Source organism: Sinocyclocheilus grahami, unplaced genomic scaffold (assembly GCF_001515645.1).
Source record: "Sinocyclocheilus grahami isolate Dianchi unplaced genomic scaffold, SAMN03320097.WGS_v1.1 scaffold95.1, whole genome shotgun sequence".
NCBI lineage: Eukaryota > Metazoa > Chordata > Actinopteri > Cypriniformes > Cyprinidae > Sinocyclocheilus > Sinocyclocheilus grahami.
The window spans coordinates 18,510-37,753 of record NW_015505274.1 but is presented as its reverse complement, the minus strand read 5'-3'; the positions used below and the strand labels follow the sequence as shown (position 1 = coordinate 37,753).

At 37.9% G+C, this 19,244-nt stretch overlaps 1 protein-coding gene across 1 annotated transcript in view; it reads right to left on the bottom strand.

The window, feature by feature from the left end:
• LOC107587696 (calmodulin-regulated spectrin-associated protein 1-B-like) overlaps positions 1-19,244 on the bottom strand; it is a 36,010-nt gene that overhangs the window by 1,930 nt on the left and 14,836 nt on the right. Inside the window, exons 4-17 of the mRNA XM_016275579.1 lie at positions 16,486-16,647; positions 13,961-14,041; positions 11,549-11,581; positions 9,368-9,509; positions 8,979-9,046; positions 8,117-8,268; positions 6,480-6,571; positions 6,145-6,223; positions 3,743-6,029; positions 3,285-3,421; positions 2,960-3,174; positions 2,741-2,843; positions 2,484-2,605; positions 135-253 (exon numbers count right to left, since the gene is read on the bottom strand). Of these exons, the coding sequence (XP_016131065.1) occupies positions 135-253; positions 2,484-2,605; positions 2,741-2,843; positions 2,960-3,174; positions 3,285-3,421; positions 3,743-6,029; positions 6,145-6,223; positions 6,480-6,571; positions 8,117-8,268; positions 8,979-9,046; positions 9,368-9,509; positions 11,549-11,581; positions 13,961-14,041; positions 16,486-16,647 (3,792 nt within the window). The remainder of the gene's footprint in view (positions 1-134; positions 254-2,483; positions 2,606-2,740; positions 2,844-2,959; positions 3,175-3,284; positions 3,422-3,742; positions 6,030-6,144; positions 6,224-6,479; positions 6,572-8,116; positions 8,269-8,978; positions 9,047-9,367; positions 9,510-11,548; positions 11,582-13,960; positions 14,042-16,485; positions 16,648-19,244) is intronic.

Genomic DNA, 19,244 nt, shown 5'->3' with positions numbered 1-19,244 from the left:
CTGCGAGAAAAAAAAAAGAGAAAAATATGTGGGGGGGGGGGGGGGGGGGTTCCACTGTAATTCAGTATCAAGATTTATTGGTAACATCACAGCATACTATTTGCATGCCATGAACCTGCAAACTGGTCACATACCTCAAGAATGGAGTTCTTCTGCGGTTCATTTACTTTCCCCGCTAAGCAGCAATGAGAGATGGCGTTGTGTATTATCGGCTTGTTGGACTTTGCACTTGGCTCCCTGAAAAGCTTGGGTCCTACAGTGACAAAATATTAATACAAAAACAGTTAAAAAGTAAAAAAAAAAAAAAACAACAACACATCAATACAAAACTTATGAGAAGTTTGGATGTCCTATAAGGTCATGGAATATCAATTTTCTTTTTTTATGATGATCCATTATCAATTTTTCACATATGCACTACTGTTCGGTAGGGCTGGGCAGTGTGATGGTATATATCATTACCGCGGTATAAAATGTCAACCGTAACATTTTTTTTTTTAATTCTGTGTATACCGCAATACCTAAATAAGTGGGCGTGGTTAACTCACATGCAGCGCACGGGAGACTGAGATGCTGTCATTTGTTAAAGAAAGATGGAGAAAGATGGACAAACAGATCAGGAGGATCCACAAAGAATTCAGTTTTCTAAAGGGTTGTTAATAACTTGATATTGTCAGAACAAAGGAGCAGTAGTCAACCATGAGAGCAGTGCAGCACCCAGTTTAGAGGAGCGCACAGGCTCACAAGAGGAATCATTATGAATTAAGCTTACTTGATTACAACAGTTCATGTATCAATGTCGTAACGAATAGAAATAGCCTTAAATAATGTATAGTTATTGGCATCCTTCTGCCTGTACGCTTATATGTACAGTTAATTTTTGCACACAAGAATCGCATTCAACGTGGACGCGCAAGCGAATGTACATAATCCTTAATCTGAGGCAAAAATACTTAATATTGAGAATGCAACAGCACGTATTATATTTTTCTAACTCCAAATGATCGGGCACTGATCAGAACCAGCGGTGTATAATTTAAACTACTTAGTCAGCACTAACAGTAGCTGATGTTCAGTTTGCATACTGCTGCTCTCCTTCTAGTCACTATTAAACTCTTCCCTCTCTTGAATAAAGCTCCACGTGAAGGGTTGCCAGTTGTCCAAAAAAAAAAAATTAAAAAAAAAAAGAGCAAAACAAGCCCCTAAAAACGCAGTATAATAAGCGAACAAATTTAAACAAATATAACTAGTATTCATAGTATCCTACAAAATTAAATGGAAGTAAATGTAATTTATTATGAATAGAATATTTCAATATAAAATATTTAGATATTATAAACTGATTGAAGTAAAACAATTACATGAGATTTTAAAATAATCCAAAAACACCTTATTTAAAGTTTAATTGCACCTATTTAATAGCAATCAGTTGGGGGCAGTTAATCTAAAAGTTGAGCATGTTTTTACCAAATAAACAATTTACCAAATAAAAGAAAAAGAAAAATCAAACAAGGTGAAGTACTTTTCATTTCTAAAGTACGAGTTTATTTTTATTATATAAAGCTCTTTTTGAATTTTCAGCAGCCATTACTCCAGTCTTCAGCATCACATGATCTTATAGAAATCATTCTAATATTATGATTTGTTGCTAAAAAAAAGATTTCTTCTGTTCACCGTAAAAGTGAAAATGCTGTGCGAAATGAAAAAAAAAAAATCTTATCAGAACATATTTGATGTTTAAAATTAAACCACATGGAGCAGGAATTTGGACCAATGGGATTTCAATGTGGGCGGGGCTACCAAGTGTGACAAATAGAAAACAACTGACCAATAAAATGTTGGTCTGGTTAGGGCAAAAACCATATTTTCCCCCCTTTGGATTTATCGCTTGTCAATTTGTCGTTTCACCTGGTTAGGGCATGGTGTCCCTCTCGGAGCCCTATACAGCTCTCACTGATGCATACTGGAGCTTTTGCAAAGTATTTTTGAACTAATTTTTAATACATAGCTTAAAAAGATAGTTCTAATTTCAATTTATGGAGGATTATTATACAACTTTTAATTGTGCAATGCATACTTCACCTTTAGAGCAAGGCAATGCATGTATTCAAGCAATAGAACAAACAGTATTTGCCCTGTAAAACGTATTAGTCAACATGTTAGCTATAACTTAAAAGCAAACAAGTGAAACACTTTAGAGAGTTTGGGCTCAAAGGACAAATTCATCCACTAATATCTGCCCAAACAAAAACTGATGCGTGCTTATGTACTCAAGCACACAGACAAACATATTTGCTGATGCATGGTCGAGATCACATAAGCATGCTGCTGTTTTTAACACAGGATGTTGTCCTGGTGCAGAGGAATCTAAAACAGTATAAATAATTTAGTTGTCCAGACCAGCATGTGGTACCCACACTTATTGAGCATCAAAACAAATATAAAACCACTTTCGTCCTATAGAACGGAAAGTGAAAACTCACCAGTGTATTCCGCCATGGAAGTTGATGTAATGGAAGATGCGGTGGAACCGTTGTCCCAGTCTCTCTCTGTAGTACGACTGGAATTGCGACTGAGGCCTGGAAATGACTCTACCGATTCCCCTCTGTTAATGGAAAGAACAAACAGCAACAAAGTGCTTTGGAGGTCACAGTCTGAATACAGTCGATTGATTCTGAAACAAATGAATTAAATGCGGCACGCTTCTGCACACAGCCTGTAGGACATGGGAAGGACTTACCGTTGAGATCCCGCCCCTCCTGAGTTGACACTGTCTGGTTCAGTGGTGGCCACAGAGGCCAGTGATAGACTAGAGCCAGACTGGGCACTGATGAGATTCTCATCTGGTGAGGCACATGGTTTCATTATTTCAGTTTTATAAATGTTTGAAGTGCCATTAAACATTTCTGCCGTTACCTCAGTAATAATGCAACAACAGAAGGCACAGTTTAATACTTACTGGCAGCAGGACATTTGGGAAGCGTTTCAACTGGGGGTTCTTCCTTCAGCACAGACTTCAGCCTTTGTTTTTTGGGCTTGGTCTTGGGTTTGGGCTTGGGCTGTTCTTGCTCCTCACACATCTCTTGCTGTTTTCTTCTAAGGTATTCCTGCTTTATCAACTCTCTCCTGGCCTTCTCATCCTCTTTTCTGAGTCTTTCCTCTTCAGCTTTCCTCCTGGAATTGGAAAAGAAAAGAGGCTTTAACATATACAAAAAAAAAGTTACAATGCATCTCTTTATCATATTTATATTCATGGAAGATGACACTTCAAAGGTTGCCAGTACCTGGCTTCATCTCTTTTCAGCTCACTTTCAGCCTCCATCTGTTTCTTGCGGAGCCGAGCCTCCTCTGCCTTCCTCTGTTGTTTTAGCAGAAACGCTGCTCGCTTTTTGGCCATTTCATCCTCTTCTTTTTGCTCGTCCTGCAGACATAAAACAACAAAACTAGTAGGAAAAGTCAAACCAGTAAAACATTCACATTTTCAGCGCTCAGTGTTTTTTTTGTTTTTTTGTAGTTACTAGGGTGTTGCTTAGTGGGGTTTTCTTGGCCACAAAGTGGAAGTGGGAAAGATTACGTGCCATAGTCTAATACTTTGCCAGGGATTTTTTTTAAACCTCTAACCCCAAGTATGAACAGCAGTGATGCCACTAATAAAATGTAAGTACATAAAATAAATCCAATACAATCAATTTTCTTTCAGACAAATGACTTGATAATGTCTTGTACACTGCATTCAATTTACCTTGAAAAAGAAGCCCATGCCAGACATCTTTTCTCCATCACTTCCATCAGTGGTGACTTCCAATACATTGGTGCTGTCTTCATCTGGGTTGGCAGCCAAATCAGACAAATCTACCTCAATTAGATTAACTTTTCCTCTAGAAATATCCTCTGAGGAGACATTATCTCTTGCTGGCCCATCATCAAATGTAGCCTCAGCATCCTGCAAAGTACTGGACATAGATTCTTCGAAAGTGACACCAAGGGCCACAGAACTTGGTTCCCTTGAGACCATCCTCAAGTTAGCTTCATCATTAAGGTGGAATGTAGTGCTTTTTGAGTTCCCTTTGTCTTTGTTGAATGAGTCTGATTTTGCAGAGCTTTGCACAAAGTCCTCAGGCTCTGCTTTGGGGGTCCTGCCCCCTTGAATGGACTTGGCAGAGGGGCTGTCAGTAGGTGTAGGAGTGGAGCTTTTCTGCCCTTTGCCATGCTCCTTAACTAGCAACAGCTCTGAAGGTTTGGAACGAGATCGTGCTGAACTTAGTTTGGGTGGCTTTCGTACCACAGGGCTGCCACTTGGTTCAACAAAATGTATGGAAGCTCTGACCCTAGGTTCAGATGCATTACTTTGGTCACTGCTAGGTGGTGGAGTAGCACCTGTTGGAGACTGAAGATTTTGCTTCATAAGCATTTCCTGCTGGAGCGAAAGCTGCATCATCTGCTGCTGAATGCTTCCTATGGCCTCATTCAGCAACTCAATGGAGCGGTTGCATTCATTAAGATCTATCTCCTCGTCCACATCTACGGCACTAGGAGACACAGTAACCCCACCTGCCCACTCGAGATATGCCTTCTCTGGCCCTTCAGCCTCTTTCGGCCCATCTCTCAGTGCAGCAGCACAGGTGTCGTCTTTTGACGACTTCTCTTTTTCTTGATTGAGTTTATGGCCATCTTTCAAGTAGTACTCCGACTTTGTAGGCTGAGGGAGAATGTCACTCTTCCCTTTCTTTACTATGTGCAGAAAAGCTGCTTTTCCAAGCTTAAGCCTTTGTCTTGCTGTCATGACCTCCATCTTCTTCTTTTGAGATTCAATTGCACGTCGCTTTTCTTCAAGTTGCATGTGGAGTTGAACGAGTTCAGAGGCCAGCATGTTGGCACTGTCCTTGTTCTGTGGTGTGGGGCTCTGGTCTCTTTTTATCCTCCAGGAGGTTAGAGGAAGCGGGCAACTCTCTGAGCCATCTGGTGTGGTCCGCTGTGAGCTGCTTGTGCTGGAGCGGATATCTTGATTGCTACCAAACCTCTGCATCTTTCGTTCTGCAAAACTGGTCATGCGCACACTGCCGCTAGCTACACTGCTAACCTGGGACTGACCAGGGCTAGAGCACCTGCTCCCACCATTCTTATCCTCATGTTCCTTTACATTCATGTCCTCCCGCAGCTTGGCTGACTCTTCGTCCTCTTCATTGAACTGTTTCTTGTTTGGATGGAGCTCTTTGGTGAGTTCTGCATCCTGTTCCTCAATGGTCTCAACAGTCTCTATATCAGACCCTGGATGGATGCCCCATGCTTGGACAGGCCTCTTGTCCTCAGGCACCAATGAATGAAGGTAAAACCCAGTTGACCGCTCAGCAGAAGATGGCTCAACACTACTTGTTGCCAATGGTCTGAAAGATTGCGTCTGCCCAGGGGCTGGAGGCACAAAATCACTGGATTTAGGCTCAATAACTGTCTCAAACTCAGAGCTAGCGCTGGGGGTAAAGGTCCGATTAAGGGTGGATGGAGGTCTCCGTCTGGAAGATGAAACGGCACCTTCTGCTCCTGCTACTCTCCGTGCGGACCCTCGCTGCCGTCCCTCTCCCGACTCTTCTTCCTTATTTTGGCATATCGACTTCTCTTTGGCTGGTCTGAGAACCGCAGGCATCAGAGGTTCCAGGAAGAAACTGGCTGTTTGGGAATCTGAGGATGCTTCCTCCTGTCTTCCCCAAATGCCTGTTTTAGCACCAGGGGTAGCACTCTGTCGCTCTGCATCCTCAGAGTTTAACAGGGTGGTGTCATTCGTAAATGAATCTGCCCTGGCAATAGTTACCATCTCATCTTCCTCATCCATGTTAACGTTGCCCAGCAGAACGTGGCCATTGACCCGCCTAACACTGCCCTGACCTGGATGGATCTGGTGCTTGGGCATGACAGTGGAGGCCAGGCTGTCCTCACTGATGGAGCAAGTCAGACTAACGCTGTCGCCTGAGGCCAGGTCTGCATCACTGTCCGTAGCAGAGTGGAGAACATACCGATTCAGCTGAGACAGTGGCCTGATTATAATAATAATAATAATAATAAGAGAAGCAGGACTAAACAGAATATAGATTTAATGTAATATCTTAAAAGACATGTTTTAAGTACCCAGAATTATTAATAGTGTTGTACCTCTGCCGTTTATCTGACCAAGCCACTGATCCTCTGGAGTGACTTTCTTGTGTAAAAGAATTGGAACGATTTCGGCAGGCTGGTAAGAAAAACACAAGAATTTGATTACCTGACTCTACTACATTCAAGTTATATTCTAATTTAACTGCACGGAAAATTTGATATTTTGTAAACTTCACACTTTTTTGTGAAAGCTCAGATTACAACAATAAAAAAATAATAATAATACTTTATATAATTTAATCTCTGAGACTCAACATTTCTGGGTACCCCTTCCATGTGAGCATAAAAACTAATATTTTCATATGAATGGCAGCAGAATATTAATGCCATACCCGTGCTTTCCTCTCCTGGCTGAGCCTTCTTCTGTCTTTGTCTCAGTGGCAGAAGTGGGTGGGAGGGGCTGAAGCTGGAACTCCCCTTATTACTGAAACAGCAAGCAGAGAGTACAGTTGGCAAACCACCAGCACAAAAAATTAGAATCCGAATGATCTTCAGGCCCCCAGAGGTCTATCCAGCCAAAATCTAATCGTAACTGACATTAAGCATTTTCCATGTGGATGGACAAATATAGACAAGCAGCACTGCTCTGTTTAGGACCTTAAAAAGAATAACTTCCAACAAACAGTATGAATACTACAATTACAGAACAGTATTAAAGGCACTAGCATGCCATTTAGGGCTGCATGATGACAAAAATCATAATTGTCGATTAATCCCTTGAAATTGTAATTGCGATTATTAATTACGATTATCACAATTACCTTTAGTGCTTTTCTATAGTATTAAGCCTCAAATGTCAAATATACATCGGATTGGTTTCTTCTTTAAATTATAAAAATAAGTAAAAATATGAATGGTATTATAATGTTATACAAAAACTAAAACAATGGAAAAACCCTTAAGATAACATGTAGAAAGAAAAAAAACATATCTTAAGCGTGCAGAATAACAAGTGGACTTTGAATAATTACATAATTGTGGCATCCATAATTGTAATCGTGATTAGAAATTTGATTAATTGTGCAGCCCTACATTAAAATGCCTTTTATGTCCAAGTAATTACTAGTGAAATAAGAGTAAGCACAATTCAATAAAATTATTTTAACTTAGGCAGGGCAGCACAGTCCCGTCTCAGCATGTCAGAAAGACACAGGCACAAAATGACACAGCAAAGACATTATGAGACTCTATGATTTAGGTGTGAATCATAATCATTCAAGCAAAGTTCCCTCTAATGTGCATGCATGGCTGTGAACTTCTGAACTGCAAACAAAGTTTTCAAGCAAATGAAAACCCACAGAGGTCATTATTATTTTTGTTCACGTATTGCTGAAATCATGACTAGGAATGTGCAAAACTACTATAACCAGTGTATAATGTGATGTGATCCGCATGTGTAGCAGCGGTGCTTTAAAAGGGATGCAGCTACAGATGCACCTTTGTCATCATGTTAAAGCACAAACAAATGAACAAATATAAAAACCTTGTCTTCACTACACTATTTGACAAGTAGGGTGTTGGACCCATCCCTACAGATGACAGAATCTCAAAAGTTATGATTTAAAATATGATAGAAAAATAACAGCAATGCCTCTTGATGCCTAAAAAACAACTATTATCCTGACAGCCTACATTTATGCAATATATAATTTTCCCATTTTCAGTTACTCTGTAAAATGAAACACCCTGCATTAACTCATCTGCATAAATGTTTTATCTTTACTTTGTTTTTGTTTTTTAAAGTCAAGAGTGGAACATTTATGGGTTGGTGCAGGGTGTTTCCACGGGTCTGCCCAGTAGAAAATAGGTTTGGCTGAGCAAGAATACAAATTAGAGAGAATATTAATTATTAGAAAGTTTATTTAGAAACAAATCTAGACTGTCCAATGCATATTTTTACATAGACTAACATCACTGACATTTACACTCAAAGCTACATATGGAAGAGACAAAACCATGAAGCACTTACAGAGACTCAGATTCTTCAGGGTGCAGGATGTACCTGTTACAAACTTCCGGGCTGTCCTGGACAGGAAGCGCTGGATCAGCCACACCAGGAGACACTAGGAAGCTCCGTTTGGTGGCATTGGAGATGGGTACAATTGGCCTGGCACTCTTGGGCTGAGCAAATGCATATTGTTGCTCATTTTGAGCCACTAAATGTTTTTTTGCTCCTCAGGTATAAACTCCATATTCTTCTACATTATACTATATGAGCCACAACTGCCTGATGTATCAAATATGATGCGCTCAGCGATTAAAAAAGAAACCTTTTCTACAGATTTTTTTAAATATATTTTGTTTAATGATTAAAAGAAAAAGTTCAATTTCAAACGTCAAATGTCAGGCTTAACAGGATTAAAATGAAGTCCAGCATCCGGCTTAAAGGGCAAGTGGGTTAAAATTCTTTCTTCTTTCCCAGCTAAATGTGCAGAAAACAATTGTAAGCAAACCATTCGTATGATTTTCCAAAGAATGTAAGCACTGTGGCGCCATCAAAACATGTTCTGTTTGTTTGAGCTGCCCGACATAGCAACAACTGGCTGAACCAATGGTCCTAATTTCATCTTAGATTTTGTCATATTAATATCAGCAACTGCACCAAAATGCATATTGTTGCTCATTTTGAGCCACTAAATGTTTTTTTGCTCCTCAGGTATAAACTCCATATTCTTCTACATTATACTATATGAGCCACAACTGCCTGATGTATCAAATATGATGCGCTCAGCGATTAAAAAAGAAACCTTTTCTACAGATTTTTTAAAATATATTTTGTTTAATGATTAAAAGAAAAAGTTCAATTTCAAACGTCAAATATCAGGCTTAACAGGATTAAAATGAAGTCCAGCATCCGGCTTAAAGGGCAAGTGGGTTAAAATTCTTTCTTCTTTCCCAGCTAAATGTGCAGAAAACAATTGTAAGCAAACCATTCGTATGATTTTCCAAAGAATGTAAGCACTGTGGCGCCATCAAAACATGTTCTGTTTGTTTGAGCTGCCCGACATAGCAACAACTGGCTGAACCAATGGCGTAATACTGGGGTGGGTCTACTTGTAATAAGCCATTTAGGAGGGAGTAAGGGGTGGAGTGAAGGAGGCAGTATGAGTGTTTGGGAAACCTGATTAATCTTGGTGTTACTAGCGGTGAAGTGATTGCACACATGGCTTCCTTTAGACTAGCTAAGTAGTCAAGTTTCCCTAGTGTTATTTCACTCTACCATCAAGCTTCATCAGGTCTGGGCAGTAGTAATGGACCACGGTCAGCAGTGCAGCACCGTCACACACGTCCCTGGTGAGGTCCTCCAGCAGGGAGAAGAAGGGCAGCTGTCTACCTGAGGCATGATCCCGCCGATAACGTACCTGTAGGTGACATGAGAGGAAGCCAAACTATCAAAACCACCTACAACAGGCTGTATTCAACAAAGTAACCTTTGGTAAATGGCACTGGCATCATGTAGGCAAGAGACAGTTTGCAAGAGGAATATATTTTATCCTTGAGGCTGTATTTGTGAGAATATTTGCTGACTATAGACTATAAGACAACTTAAAGGAATAGTTCACCCAAAAAACTAAATTAGCTGTATTTACTAATCCTCATATCATTCCAAACAAGACAAAAAAAAGATGTTTTGCAGAATGTTCAAGCTGCTCATTTAAAAAAATTAAAAAAAATAAAATAAAGTGAATAGGGACCAGAGCTGTCAAGAACAAAATATCATAAAAAGACAATACAACTTATGTACTAAATCAAAATTAGTTAGTTGCTAAAACCATTTGCTCCACTGTATTTGCTCTAAAATGTCCAGGCCCAGTTCTCATTCACTTTTGTTGTGCAGTCAAGAGCTGCTTGAACATTCTTCACAACTACTGCTTTTGTGTTCTATAGAAAAAGCAAAAATATACAGGTTTGGAACAAAATCAGGGTGATTAAAAGATGGTAATTTTTATGTTTGGGTGAACTGCTCCTTTAAGCAACAACACAGGAGAACAGTGATATCCCACAACACACATAACTCAACAACAGCTAAGGATAGGAATCACAAAATCAGAGCGAGAAACCGTTGATACATATAGGACTACAATTTTACATTCTCATGAATGTATGCAACATGGTTGCATAATACACCTGCATAAAAAAAGGAACCTAAAAGACATGCAATTTGCAAAAGTAGTGGTGGACTGATATGGATTTTTGATGGCCGATAGAAACCGATATATATCTCATTTAAAGACAGATAAATAACAGATGCATAATTTCTGCAATTAAATTTAAATGACACATTTACTAAAACAATCAGAAATCATTTAAAATGTAATTTGAACTTTATTAAAATAAATCTGTAAATAAACATTTATACTTTAGATAGAAACTTATTGATTGTGCATTTTTCATAAATGAAAAACAAGAAAGTAAACAATGTAACCAACAATGCACTCAGGAATCTGGTACATTTGTATCTAGGAATTGTATTTTTTCAAAAAAGCTAGCTAACAGTAATTGTTGCTCATGCAAGTCACACAGTGAGCGCTGAACTCTCCTGTCTGCATCCAGTTAGCGCAGCTTGAATCCTTTGGACAGAGAATCATGTACTTTTTTGTACAGAAAAAGTATTACAGCACTTCAATTTGTATGACTAGAAAGAACAATGGTAGTAAACTAATGTAGACAGAGATTGGGTGCTCCTATGTATCTACGCTTAGGCCCCGTCAAAATAAAAGTCCTGCTTCCAACTCTTTATTGGACAAAGAGGGGAAAAAGGTATCGGATTAAAAATAAAAAGCCAAACATTGGCCTATATATCGATCGACCACTACACAAAAGCCCTCTGCACTTTAATTATGGCAGCCATAATCATTATCTTTTAAATGTACTCAATCAAATGTGCAGTCCTAACAGTCACCAAGTCTAGGTTTCAGACAGGACACAGTGAAAGCTAGAAAGCAGATCTAAAGGTAAAGAAGCAGCAGAATGGAGACAGAGAATCTATGTACCATTCATGAAACCCCAACAGGCTCCAGCATGCAATGGGCCGGTACAAACATAAGATCAGGCTGAAGGGCCACACGTCAGAGACAGACAGAACAAGGAAGAGACAAATGAAGGTGGAAACAACTGCAAAAAATGAGAAGATGAGAGCTGAAGTTAGAGACTCAAAATTGCACAGACGCACACACACACACACACAAGTACTCTCAGCGGCATGTATTTGCTCATAACTGCATGTGCTCAAAGGGTGAAAGGCAGATCATTTTGTGTGATTACAGCGTGAGCTACTGGACAATAGCTTCTCCCAGTGTGCACTGATTAGATAAAAGCGTGGCTTGAGTGGTGATGGCGTACGTTGGGATTGACACATACTACTCGTGCAGTGGAAAGGAAGCACTCACAGCCAACTTACAGGTACTAGTTTCCAATACCATTTTGAGGGAGACTATCCCAGTAGCAAGGGAGGAGGTTAAAGGGAAAGAGACGGGAAGAGGAGCAGAGAGGATGTAAGGTCAGGGAAGAAAAGAGCAGACAGATGTGACCCTGCTATGAGGTTAGAGGGAAACAGAAGGAGTGATGCCACTGAAGATATTAGATCATTTCCATAAGGCTGTTGTTACATTAGTACCATCTATTCAGATGTGAGTCTTGCCATTTTAGTTCACACCTGTTTATGATCTTGTTTACACCTGGTATATTAACAATTGTTGCATTTGATCCCATCAAGTGGTCAGCCAATTCTGTGTCTCGGTGAACACGTAAAAATTAAAGACAAGGACTGTACGATTGGATATCGAATTGTGATTTTTTATTTTTTTTTTGATAAAAATTGTGACTGTGATTTCAAATGCGACTGAGAAATAAATCCAGGTTTGGCACAAATTTTGTGATTATATATAAACAAGTATAACAATAAATAATATATATATATATAGTTGATTTTCAAATATAAAACTTATTGAAATGTTTTCAGTGTGTGTATCAGTTCTTTTTTGAACGTTTTCATCTAATTTGAACAAAACCGTGATAATATTGATAATCGTGATAACTTTGGTCACTATAATCGTGATATGAAATTTTCATACCGTTACATCCCTACAATAGAGTAAAGATACAAATAAAACCAGGGTTTTTTAGATAGGTCTAACATTAGGTTTTAGGTAAAGAAATTGAATAAAGTAATGAAATGTAAAACAGCATTGCATATTTGACTGTATAAATTAAAGATGAATTTCTTTGTTGTTTCTGTATGATTAATATTAAGAAAGTGCTGTCACTTTAAGTGAATGCACTGATCCAGTGCACTGATCCAGTACATTCAGCCGGCTATGTCTTAGGGCTGGACGATATGGCCAAAATTTATATCACGATATATTTCTTAATTTCGGTCGATACGATATAATTCCGATATCGATATGAACACTATTAAAAAAGCCTCATAAAAATAGCCAAGAACGACCACAACAGATGTCTGTACCTACAAACTTATGAAAAATTAATTTGACAACTCTATGAAACCTACTCCTATAAAACTATATAATATTTTAGGAAAAAAATGGCGCAAATAAATAAATGTTCACCTTTTATTGGTATTCAGCCTTCATACAAACCAGAAATGTGAAATCACTGTCAAATAAATCTCAGACTCTCCTTATTAATATTTTTTTACATATCGGAAATGTGTTTAAAAATCATATCACCGTTATCGAAAAAAATTATATCGCGATACATATTGATATTGAATTATTGTCCAGCCCTACTATGTCTGTTATAGGATACTGGCCAAGACGGGCATTTTGACCATTTTTGTGTGAATTTGTCCATATAAACAATACTTCAGAGAGCGCTTAATATTTGCGCGCGATCTGAGCCGCGGGTTTGCCCTCGGATGAGCGCACGCACAAATCTTCTCACTGCGCGCGCGAGCTCGCGTCCACTGGCTCTTAAATGTTTAAACTGGCAAAGCTTAAATGAGTTTAGTTTAAACGCATATCAACGTGTGCTGTTCAGGTCTCACCTGTGCGCGCGCACTATCAGCATGATGACGGAATAAATGACTGCTCATATTCCAGCGTACGGTATTCGCATTGAACAAGAGTGAATGGTTTTTCCACTATTTTTTTTCCATCGCTGTTTTTGTAATGTATTGGGAAGCCAGAATGCACATCCATCAACAGAAACATACATTAGCCGAACCCTGTTTGATTTACGTGTTATTTATTGCAAACCATATTACAGATGCATTGTCAGATTTAAGTTGAACCGCGGTCCTAGCGCGTGACGAACCGTGTGTGGAGAACCATATGGTTCGATTTTTTCCCGCGAACCGTTCCACCCCTAACCAGTACTGACGATAACTGTGATATTTAAAAATTTAATATTTATATTTTAATACTGCACATTTTAAAACACTAAGCAATCCAGGAGCAGTACATATCTGGATAATATCAGATATATTATAGCCATATTTATATGCAAAGATGCTTGATGAAACAACTACAATCATACCTACATATCTAGATCTGTATGTCTGATTAAAAAAAATGGACTGAACAATTTAAAGTGGACTAAAGTGTTTAAGGCGGCAAATCATTTCTTAAATATATATATATAATTATTATTATTAATTAATTATTATTATAACAAAGTTTTCTGTAAAAGCACAAATTGACACTTTTCTCCAGTGCAGTTTGAATGATGTTTTCTAGATACATACAATCCCATTTACAGGACACAGATGGGAAAAACCAGGTCTAAACAGCACCTGAGAATCAGAGTGTTTTACAATCTGTGTGTGAAACTCTTGTGCTGGGATGTCTGGTACCTTCTGATGACTTGGAGATTCCAGCAGATGCTGCTTTGATTTGTGTTCCTTCTCTGTGATCTCCCTCATTTTCAGGTTCACCTTCAATACAAAGAAGGGATTGTTATAATGAACATCTGAGGTTTATTCAGGCTTCTTTTAAAAGTGCTAGCATAAGTCTCCATGCTAGCATGAACAGACATGCTCTGTCCAAGTACTGAAAGTCCCCAACAGCATTAGACAAATGCAGATAAGCTATTACATTTACATTTATTCATTTAGCAGACGCTTTTATCCAAAGCAACTTACAAATGAGGAAAATAGAAGAAAATAGAAGCAATCAAAACCAAGAAAAGGGCAATAATATGTAAGTGCTGTGACAAGTCTCGGTTAGCCTAATTCAGTACACGTAGAAAGGTTTTTGTTTTTTTATAAATAAAGAAAACAATACTAGTAAGAATACTAGAAGAATATAGTACTTAATAAAAATAGAATAGAGACTACAAGTGTTAGAGGACTGAATGTTTTTATTTTTATTTTTTAGAATTAGAATAGAGTGCTAGAGTTAGAGGGTCAAATGAAGATGTACATATATACTATTAGTACATCATGTAACACACAATGTTTATTCAAACATAACCCTTACCATTTAACTGTTCAAAAGCAAGTTAGGCTGTTATGATTACTTCTGATACACCAAGGACAGTTCCAATTAGGGATGCACAATATTGGATTTTTGCCGATATCCGATATGCTGATATTTTCAACTAATTTTGGCTGATAGCTGATGTCGATACCGATATATTTCCTTTTGTTTGGAAACAACACCAAGTCTCTCCTGTGCAGAGATTATAAACAAATTATTTATCATTTTGGTTATTTTTTTTTTACAAAAACTTACTTGTGAGAATTAAATAAACAACAATGAAGTTCTTTTAAATTGAGTACACTGAAAGCTTTGAAAAATAACTATAAATCAATCACTTTTTTTTTTTACAGACAGATGCATTGGTAACCTTAACATTTTATTTGATGATTTAACATTTGTAGATGGTCTAAATCAAAAGTAACTGAAAATCTTTTAGAGCTCCTTGTATTTAAAGGGTTAGTTCACCCAAAAATGAAAATTAGACTGTTTTACTACCCTCGAAGCATCCTAGGTGTATATGACTTTCTTCTTTCAGACGAATACAGTCAGAGTTATGTAAAAAATTGTCCTGGCTATTCTAAGCTTTATCATTGCAGTCAGCGGGTGTTGCCGGAACGGCTTCCGCATATGACAGATAACGGAAGTGAGAGAAAAGTGTTTATTACGTTTGAAATATGGATATTTTTCTTACAAAAACACATGGATTCGCTACAGGAAACCTTTATTCACCCCCCGGAGCCGTCTGCTGCACGTTTTATTATGGATGCGCACGCTTTATTTGACGACTTGTGGACTGTTCAACTGCAACACCCGCTGACTGCAATGATAGAGGTTGGAATAGCCAGGATAATTTTTAATATAACTCTGACTGGATTCGTCTGTAAGAAGAAAGTCATATACACCAAGGATGCCTCGAGGGCGAGTAAAACACAAGCTAATTTTCATTTTTGGGTGAACTAACCCTTTAATTTTTTTTACAAAAACTTACTTGTGAGAATTAAATAAACAACAATGAAGTTCTTTTAAATTGAGTACACTGAAAGCTTTGAAAAATAACTATAAATCAATCACTTTTTTTTTTTACAGACAGATGCATTGGTAACCTTAACATTTTATTTGATGATTTAACATTTGTAGATGGTCTAAATCAAAAGTAACTGAAAATCTTTTAGAGCTCCTTGTATTTAAAGGGTTAGTTCACCCAAAAATGAAAATTAGACTGTTTTACTACCCTCGAAGCATCCTAGGTGTATATGACTTTCTTCTTTCAGACGAATACAGTCAGAGTTATGTAAAAAATTGTCCTGGCTATTCTAAGCTTTATCATTGCAGTCAGCGGGTGTTGCCGGAACGGCTTCCGCATATGACAGATAACGGAAGTGAGAGAAAAGTGTTTATTACGTTTGAAATATGGATATTTTTCTTACAAAAACACATGGATTCGCTACAGGAAACCTTTATTCACCCCCCGGAGCCGTCTGCTGCACGTTTTATTATGGATGCGCACGCTTTATTTGACGACTTGTGGACTGTTCAACTGCAACACCCGCTGACTGCAATGATAGAGGTTGGAATAGCCAGGATAATTTTTAATATAACTCTGACTGGATTCGTCTGTAAGAAGAAAGTCATATACACCAAGGATGCCTCGAGGGCGAGTAAAACACAAGCTAATTTTCATTTTTGGGTGAACTAACCCTTTAAAGTTAAGTCACACCCTGAGCACATGCGAGTTATTCGTCTTATTGGCAAAGCATATCGCATTATTTTTCATATCGGGCAGATGCCGATATTTTCATTTTAAGCCATAATCGGCCCGTTCTGATAATATTGTGCATCCCTAATTCTAATACAAACATGACTTGACTAAAGCCCACAACCTTCAAAACACACACACCTTGTTGATCCAGAAGACCATAGCATCCTCAAGGTCAAAGGGGAGCTCCTTTGAGGCACTGAACGTGGAGAAACGCTTCACGCAGGTCACAATCTTCTCAATGCTGATCATCTCCACGGTGTAGGCCATCATCAAAGCATCAATCATGGGGATGTGGGAACTCTGTGCCACACAACAGAGAAAGAGAAGTCACACTACTGTATTAAATGCAGCATAATGAACAAGAAAATGTTACATTTTAATAAACCTTTTAAAAATCAACCTTCACAAATAAATTTGATTAAAAAAACGTAGTACATTTGTAAATGTAGTATTGTTACACTAAAAAATGTAATCATCACAAGTAGCATATGTTGTAATTAAATAAATACTTTAAATAAAACATTATTATTATTATTATTAACAGTTATAATAACTATGTACAAATGGAAAAAATATAAAAAGCTTTTTTGGAATGAAATATGACCCAGATTGTCTTTCATCGTGTTTTAACAGGACACTGAAAATATGGGCTGTTTTTCAATTCCAAGAACGGACTTGTGTTCTCGTGGAAACCAGCCTTGCAGGCTACCTTGAAGAATGAATTCAGAAGGACACGAGAAAACAGAACGCATCTTTGTGAGAATTGAGATGCGCTGTGATATTGCTGCTGAACTGATGATAGTCCCAGCACGTTTTAAGGAGCTTACAGGCTTCCGTACGTCGACCACCCACAGCGTCTTCTGTGATTTTTAACGGTTTCATTCTCTCAAGTCTGCATTCGATTAGTGGTCGACCGATATTGGTTTTTTAGACAGCCGATGCTGATATCTTGGAAAGTAGGGTGGCCGATGGGCGATATAAAGCGATATAATTGTATTTATTTTAATTAATATTTAAGAAATTTAAAATCATTTGAAAATTGATTAAAAAAATGAATGTGTTAAATAAATATACTTATACTTTAGATGACAAAGTATTTTTCACAAATAAGTAAATATTTAATAAAAATATAATTAAAAAGGAAGTAAACACTGTAACCAACAGGGCACTCAGTATTATAGGAAGTTCGTGTGCATTAATCATATTTTTTTCAAATAAAGTCAAGGTAACACTCATTTTACATTTTAAAGCACACAATGAAAATGACATGAATATGACAGTGGGCAAATGCATAAAGCGCAGCATTATTTAAAATCACGAGTTTAAAGTTTATCGATCGCGCGTCTCCAGTGATGCTGAACTCTCCTCCTGTCAGCATTCAATTCGCACGGATCGACCGTCACGCAGAGAACACGCGATCATGCAGGATACACATGCACACTTCAAAAGATCTCACAGCTGGATCCGACTAAGTTTGCAAGGTTTTTGAAATTGGATGTTTATTAGACATTCAAAGATTTGTTTAAATTATATAAATGCGTATTTGCTGAATGCTGACGGCAAACAAGAAAGTATTGTAATGTTTGCCTTTCTATTACTAATAATATAAAAGCAGTCGTTATAAGACTTTTTGTATGCATTTTAATTCCTTTGTTTAACCGTTCTATCTGATTATTAGACAGACTTCTATCCGTATTTAGACAGAACTGTTAACGACAACAGCGAACAAGAGGGAGAATGTGAACACTGTATGCCCAGGCGCTGCCATTCTCAGTGCCGTCAAAATAAAAGTCACGCCTCGAACGCATCGGCCAAACAGGAAAACTTATCGGCCAATGCCGATATTTAAAAAAAAAAAGCCAAATATCGGTCGACCACTACATTCGATGCATCCTCGATATAAAGAACACATCCAGGCACTTTCATGCATTCTCTGTACTTGCGTTCTTAAGTACTGGAATTGAACTTTGACGTTAATGATGATGTAGAGTGAGAACATAAGGATGCAAGATTGCTTAAGAATGCATATTGAGAAATGGCCATGGTACATTTAAAACCAAGTAAAAGAAACATCCTTATACTCAGATAGTCCTAATGTTTAAGGGAGCTGTTTTTCCTCAGACTAAGAAAGGTAAAAATGTGCACACAGCTCTGTGGGAATAATCTCATCCCATTTAGCCCAAAGAAGGTCATACTGATCTTAATAACAAAAGCACTGAGCCCAGTAAATCTGCCAAAATAAATCACAGTCAAGATGAATTAAGTAACATAATATTTCACATTTGTGATGTAAAACCCTTTACATAACTTTGCTCATGCTGGCTACAATCCTGAACACTACCTCATGATTTGAATAACTATTATAAAAGTACACCAAGCATTTTACCATTCAATCTAAGTCTGAGAATATGAACTGTTATACGAAGCTCATCCAGTTACCATAGCAACCCCAACATCAGTCAACCACTGACTTGTTCATACGGGCTCAAGGTACACGTCAGCACAATCTCAGCAGATTGATCCCTGACTCAAGGCAATAATGTCAGCAAACTTTCACAGTGTTTTTCTCAGATATGCATGCAAGAAGTCTGACAAGCATTAACCAGAAGACTGGAACGTGAAGAGCTTTGGACTCAGATAAACATAGTACTAAATCAGGAAAGCACACTATCACACTACTTCTACTATTTCTGCACAGTATGCATGCAACTTGCATACATTTGCCAATATGTGGATTATCCACCTTTTTCCTAACGAGTCTATTGCATTTTAAATTATAGGAGGCACTTCCGGTTTGGGGAAGTTCCACTCAAAAAGACTAAAACAATAATTTTAAATCATAAGGTTGCACTACAGATAATCTGTATCTGTTGGTTTGACTGAATGAGCTGTACATT